Here is a 7238-nt window from a genome sequence, read left to right as displayed (position 1 = left end):
GAGTTTTAGTGCATAGTGTTTTTTATGTAATTGTATAATTTTATGCAATTTATATATAATTGTAAATAATTGTGCTTATATTTTCTTTCACATGCATATGTCAGCTTCATGTAAATAAATGATCAGATAATTTTTTATAATTTTAGATATGGCCATTTGCTTGCAAAGCCAGAAATGTTTGAATTATATTTTGTACATTAAACATACATTACAATAGGCTACATTAACATTTTCAGTCTGGCTGTATTTCATTCAATTTAATAGACTGTGCTGAAAATAATTTTGAAATTATCCTGTAACTCGATTCATTCATTCATTGAACACCTCAATGTCATTAGACTAGAATGTCATTTCGCCGTTTCTGAATGGCTGATAAATAATTCACATGAGCTAAAGTCACACACATTTTAATGAACACATCACAAGAACAAGTTTACGGCCGCCTCAATAAACTACAATTCCGAAGAAACTACATTTCCTAAGAAGCACTGCGTTCATCGGGGATTTGAAGGAATATGGATTGCGCTTGCGTAGCCAGACGTGGCAGCGGCATCATGGCTTCTTGGAACCGATACGGGAGACGTTGGAGACTGATCGAAATGTTCTTATTCCTGTCATTGGTGAGTCTTTAAAAGGAATCTGATAGATCCATATAATCAATAATGTTAAATGCGCATATCGGACAGATGTTTTCTGTCTGACGTAAGACGAAAACGAAAGGAAAAGGGAATGATCTTCTGTCCCTCTTGCAGCAGTAGCTCAAAGTTGACAGCAGAAGAGAGAGACAGACTCAGATCAATCCGTCTCATTCATCAGTTCTCGTGTCTTGTTTTCGGTGTTTATACACATGCAGCTGTGTGCTTCACGTGCGTGAACACCGAATGATCCCCATGCAACTGTCTAATGTCAAAAGGATTCACTAATGTCGGTGAAAGGAGATGTATCTGCTATGAAATGTGCTTTTACTTAGGCGTATTGCTTTGATATGAATGCGTCATGTAATGTTAGAGGTGTTCTTGAATTACTGTAGAGGTTTTATTTGGGTCAGTGATGTAATGTGATGCTCATTAATTTTGTCCAGATCTATTATGTTATTCAAAAATACTTGAAAAGTGCATTAAATTTGTGCACATCATGCACCTGTTCTATGATGAACGAGTATTCAGTGTCTTAATTAAAAGTCATTTTGATGTTTTGATTTTCATTTTTAGGTGATGTGTAACTATCTGAAAATTGTTTAAAAGGTTTAAAAAACAATAATAAAATAAAGAGAGAAAAAAGGCCTGGGAAAAAACTGTTCATCATAAGTTTTTATTTTATTATTTCTCAAAAACAATAAGAAGTAAATTGTAGTAAGAAGTAAAGTATTATTAATATTTTAATTGTTGAAAGTCTTATCCATCAGATTAAAGTAAATGTAATCAACATGCAGGAAGCCATTTTGTTGTCTTGTGATAAGAAAACCATAAAACATAGAAGACCTTTTGGGCCTTCCATGACTGTGTCATTTAGTTTTTAACTTCTGGGGAAAAAAGGCAGCAATTTGAATTTTTTGTTAACGACCGATGAAGAAACTCCAAGGAAACTTGTTGATATCCATGCATCAGTTTGATGCATGAGAAATATGTTTGGAAACTTTATTGAAAATGATGATTTAGTTTTGTACGCTCATGTGTATATTTTTTACTTGGTTATATCAAGTAACCATTGCATTTAACACTTATAGAATCATTCAATCAAAAGTATAATTTAAACTAATATGAGCGTTTTCCAATATGCCAACATGAATACAAATGGCACTTGTGTTTTAAATTGTATTTTTACTAAATCTGACCCATTATATTGACCCATTTATCAACAACATATGAAGCTATGTGAAACCAGCTGATATTTCTACTTCTCTATTATGATTACATTTGATCATTATCTTACAGTTTGTGTTCGGGTGTGGCTTATGTTTACAGTAGCAATAACCTTGATCGGAGCGTTTTCTTCTTCTCCGTCTTCCTTGTTCTCCTCTTAATGAACATGACAGAAATGAGCTTGTAATGTTTTCAAGCTAATTAACCCACATTTGCTTCAGTTTATAGTGCATCAACCATGTTCCACAACTGATCTGTGAATCAATGTGGGTTGTGTCCTCAACACCGAACCCTAATAGCCGCTCTGCCACGTCAGTCAACTCTCATTACGCAGGAGCTTTCCTGTCTCACATCCTGTTTTGTGCCTGCCACTGCAAACAAAGGTACTCTCCCGAACTGTTGGGACTTTGTGGTGGTTGGGTGGGGGAAGAGAAACCGCTCTCTGCTATCTGTGCTTCCCTCCAGCCCTCACACTTGTCAGAACAATTTATAAAATCTCTTAATCTTGATTACAGGCACCCCACAACCCCCCCTCTTCCCCACATTGCTTGGTCCAGCAGGATGCTGTGTATGGAGACAGCTAACTGTACAGTAAACTATTGTGACTCAGTGTGTGAGAACGTTTGACTCATAGATCGACCGTTTGTGGAGTTGTGGAGTAATTTCCTTCTGTTTGTGAATTACCTACGTCAGCTATGCAGAGCTGAAGCCCCCTGTGTTGTTTTGCTCAGCAGGAAGAAGGTGCGTGTTTGAGGAACGGCACAGTTTATGCTGAATCAGTGAGACCCTAAAAGTGGAAATGTGATTTTATTTATTAAGCAGATTTGCGATGCCGGTTGCGCCGTGCATGCTTGATGACAGCTTCCACTGCTGATTAAGCAAGATGTTTTTGCGTTGATGTATGGCAGATCATTTTTTGTTTAAATGTTTCCCATGCTGTGCAAAACATGTCAGCAAGGTCCACTGCTGAAATGCTGGTGTCCTTGAGCCAAAGATTAATAGCAGGAGTGCTAGCATCCATAAATTATGGTCATATACAACAAGCTGGACATAATTGGAACGCTGAGGAATTATATACTGTGCTATAGAAGAGCTTTGCAAATTTAAAACAGTATTTTTGGGGGGGAAAGAGGAATTGGAAATGGACAATATTGTTGAATGAGAATTAGTTTCTTATTGCTAACTTACCCCCCCCCCCATGTTGTTCCAAGCTATTTTCTTTCATCTGTGAATTACAGTAGATGATGTTAGGTAGAATGTCCGAGCTTCTGTTTTCCATGCAAGTAAAGTAGATTTGTAAGGTTTATGAAAATTCTGTCGTCCTTTACTCACCATCAAGTTGTGCAAAGCCTGTATGAATTTATTTCTTCTGCTGAACACGAAAGAAGATATTTTGAAGAATGTGGGTAACCAAACATTTGATGTCCCATTGACTTCAATGGTGTCCCCCCACCCACCCACCAAATACTATGGGAGTCATTGGGGACAAATGACAACTTGGGGGTGAGTAAATGATGAAAGAATTTTTATTTTTGGTTGAGCTATACATTTAAGCTGTAAGACATAAAATAGTCCATATAAATTGGGTGCTTTAATGTAGTGTTCTGAAGTCATATGTGTGATCAATATATTTCATATTTGCTGCATTGTATGTTGGTCATGAGATTTGAGAGTAAATAAATAGATTTTCTATGAATAAGAGACATTTTGGTCTGTTCATCACAAAAGATATTGTATGTCTTCAGGAGATATGGATTATTTTATTATATTTTATTGTTGGTTTGGGGTGAGTAAGATGTATTTTTGAAAGTGAGAAATTAATACTTTCAATCAGCAAGGACACTTTAAATTGATCAAAAGTGACAGTAAAGACTTTTAAGTTGTTACAAACAAAAAAAAACATTTATTTCAAATAAATGCTGTTCTTTTGAACTTTCTATTCATAAATGAATCCAGAAAAAATGTATCACATTTTTCACAAGAATATTAAGCAGCAGAGCGGTTTCAACATTGATAATAATAAGAAATGTTTCCAAATCAGCCCTCTACGGACACCTTGGCAATTGAATCGCCATTGGCTAGTAAATTTTTTAGTTTACTCGCCAGACTGATTATTTATATATATATACAATCGCTTAGGAGTCATTCTTGTCTACAACTGCTCCGGCGGTGAAACAATGATGGACTGATGACAGCTCACTCAGGGCGGAGCTAAGGTAAGACGCCAGTCCAGTCTGTCAAACTATCGTGGGAGGGGCCTGTTTTTGTGACGTCACACAGACAGGCATCTGAGATCGGCTCGATTTGAGAAAGGGGAAAACATTTAACAAGATTTTAAAAAAACACTGGGTGGATTTTTATCATTATAGGGTGGTTGTGTACACACACTGCCAACACACATTTCAGTTCAAACAACTTGTAAAAGTGCATGTAGCATCCTATGACCCCTTTAACAATGCAAATGAAAAAGGTCATATCATCATACTTCTATTATTTTAACTTTCCCCTTAGTTTCAACTATGGCAGTCGAGGTTTATTAATTTATAAATAAAAATTTAGTTTTTTAATTAGGTTAACTTTTTTCACCCTCTCTGACCCTTAGAATTCAACAGGACAATTTTTGCTGCCCTGCCCTTAAGACTTAAACACTTTCTTCTATAAATGAGATTTCTAGAAATTAGCATTTTGCTGCATTTATTTTTGGGAAGAGCATTTGCTGGCAGGTTCAATATAGTTTGCATTGCTCCATTCTTTGTTAAGCATGAATTACATTGGGACAGGTTTGCAAACCAATTTGTACTGAAATGTGCTGTTCAGAGACTTTGTTTAAAACTTCAGCCACTCTTTTCTAATGCTGGGATCCCTTGTAATCAAATGCAGAGCAGAAGGTGCTACACACAGCCAGGAACAGCACAAGTTTGGACTTAATTTACTCTTATTGATTTGTATTTTTGTGTTTAGCTATAATAGTATATGCTGCTTTTTCTTATTATTGTCTCACTGAGCCAAAGTTTTGAAAACCAAATAAGCATAGTTGACGTCTAAATGTGGTTATACTGTATTCTACCTGACATCAAGAGGTGCAGAGTGATTCAGAACGAGCCATTTCAACTTAGTCTTATTGAAAAAATTCATCTTTTATGATATATAACCCATTCAAAGTTAATGTTGGACTTGAGTAACTTGATGAAAGAAAGATGGTTCTTTCAAATACTTCAGTGAGTTGCACTGACATTTCTTCATAATGCATCACGATGTCTGCTCCCCCTGTCAGCATGGCTGAAGTCAGAGGAGGTGTGATTTCTCAGGTCCCTCAGCTTTGCAGTACTTTAATTAGCCCTGACTGTCATCTTCACACACTCCCAAGGCTCTGGGGCCGCTGGGATGTCACACAGTCGGCACAGGTTGTCCACACCGCTGGACCCCATTTGCTCATACAGAGTTGATTAAATGTGAGGAGGATAAGAACGTTGTCTCTGATCCTTCACCCTTTGTCTTTAATCCACAGAAAATAAACTTTTTAATTTCCAGTGGCACTTGAATTGAGATTTATGTCCATAAATATAAAAAAATATATTAATAACCATGAAACTGTATTTTGCATTATTGTTCTATAAAATGATTCTAAATTTATTTTATTTATTTATAATAACTTTTATTTATGATTTGTTATCTTTTAATGTAAATACGGAAATTCAAGAAAAATGTCTGTTTTCAAAATTGAGTTTCAAGCATCTGCCATTGTTTAAACAAACAGGTAGTCCCATGCCAAACTAAAGTCCCTTTAGGCAAGTAATTCACTCGGTGGCCATCTTTGAAACGCATGTCGGGCATGAAAGTGCAGCTCTTCTTATTACTGTATTACTGTAGGTTTTACTGTATTAACCTACAGTACTGTATTACTGAATTACTGTAGGTTTGTGGTTAACACAAGCTCAAAATATTTTCACATTTTATTGTATGACATAATATACAACAGTAATACCCCAGTTGTGAATGTTTTAAAGCTTTTACTTGGCCTTGAAAAGGCGGATGCTAACAAGTGGCTAAATTGGACTACAGACTGAAAGGGACATTCAACTTCAACTTTGAAGTTTGTGTACATTTGTGTAGTTCATTTTTAGCCTACATATAGCTTTTCAATGCTGCCGATTGTATTTAGGATTCAACATTTAAAATTCAAATGTTGTGAAGATTATCATGATGAACAAAACATGTAAGAATCATAGTACTGGTAACAGCTTACTTTCTGCAATAATCAAAAAGTCAATGGAAAAATCCTATTGGGTTTTTGTCGAGGGAACCGGGGTGATGCTAACTTCTGGGTTGGACTACAAATATATGACATTGCGGCACTCTATGCACCACACATACTGTTCAAATCAGACTGAAATGATCGGTGAATGTGTTTAAAATGAAATTCAGTTGCCCACATGCCGAGAACCTTTTGAAAGAAATGCAGAGGGGCAGATGATAAATTCAAAAGTCTGTGCAGCTGAGTCCCTTTTTGGCATGAGAAGGAAGTTTTGAGTTCAGAAAGTTAGCGTGTTTTCAATGTACATCAAGCTCTTTTTTTTCGCAAAAGGTCAAGGTAAATTTGGTTTCCTTATGATAAAACCCCTTTAAAGTTCAGCCACCATTAGTGCGATGTGGGCTTGATGAGGTCACATGTGGGAAAATTGTATTTACGGTCATAAGGAGTGGTTCTATAAAAAAAAAATGTAAGTTTAACTTGTGTATTTCTATCTTTACTTTTCTTTGCAAGTTTCTCTTCAGTATCTGGCATGTTGAAATGGAAACTCTACAGACATTCTCAAAGACTGTCGATCAGCTATTAAAAAAAACATCTTAGTTGGCATACTAAATGAGTTTTCCTTCAACATGTCATTTTGTAAAAAACATTTGATCTGTCTTGTCCGCTAACGGCTGAGCATTAATTTCTACTCATTGTGGTAGTGTCTTTTCATTTCAAGCATGTGGCATAGAGAGATGATAAGGAGGTGTGATAGACTGGGTGATAGACTTCTTTAGATGACAGCACCTTTATCTATTGTTGCCTTATCGGCTCAGCTTCATCCAAACTCTGAATCGCATGCCTCTGCTGGGAAGACTGATAGAGAGTGTAGCAGAGAGAGCATGCTGTCCCACCATAGGACAACACATAAGAGCAAAATTTCAGAAGCTATTTTGGGGCACTTTTGTGAGAAAGTTTATTTTATTACATTTTTATTTTTTATAGCTATTTATTTATTTTGTTTCGGGGTAAAAAAAAAATACCTTCTTCGGGGTGAGTTTTATTTTATTTTTTATTTTAAGGTCGTGTTGCTGTTGTCATTTCTCCCGTCATCATGGTTTGACACAGTCGTAATTTTGCAC

The 7238-nt window shown here is 36.1% G+C and overlaps 1 protein-coding gene across 1 annotated transcript in view; it reads left to right on the top strand.

Annotated features, from left to right (window-relative positions):
* The first annotated feature begins 541 nt into the window (after positions 1 to 541).
* Positions 542 to 7238, top strand: part of LOC107714412 (protein disulfide-isomerase A5-like) — a 61570-nt gene continuing 54873 nt past the window's right edge. Inside the window, exon 1 of the mRNA XM_016520248.1 lies at positions 542 to 620. Coding sequence (XP_016375734.1) covers positions 555 to 620 — 66 coding nt within the window. The 5' untranslated portion in view covers positions 542 to 554. The remainder of the gene's footprint in view (positions 621 to 7238) is intronic.

The sequence above is a fragment of the Sinocyclocheilus rhinocerous genome, unplaced genomic scaffold, assembly GCF_001515625.1.
Source record: "Sinocyclocheilus rhinocerous isolate Xijiao unplaced genomic scaffold, SAMN03320098_v1.1 scaffold12, whole genome shotgun sequence".
Taxonomy (NCBI): domain Eukaryota; kingdom Metazoa; phylum Chordata; class Actinopteri; order Cypriniformes; family Cyprinidae; genus Sinocyclocheilus; species Sinocyclocheilus rhinocerous.
Note: the sequence above shows the minus strand (reverse complement) of the source record. Positions and strands in the feature narration are given on the sequence as shown.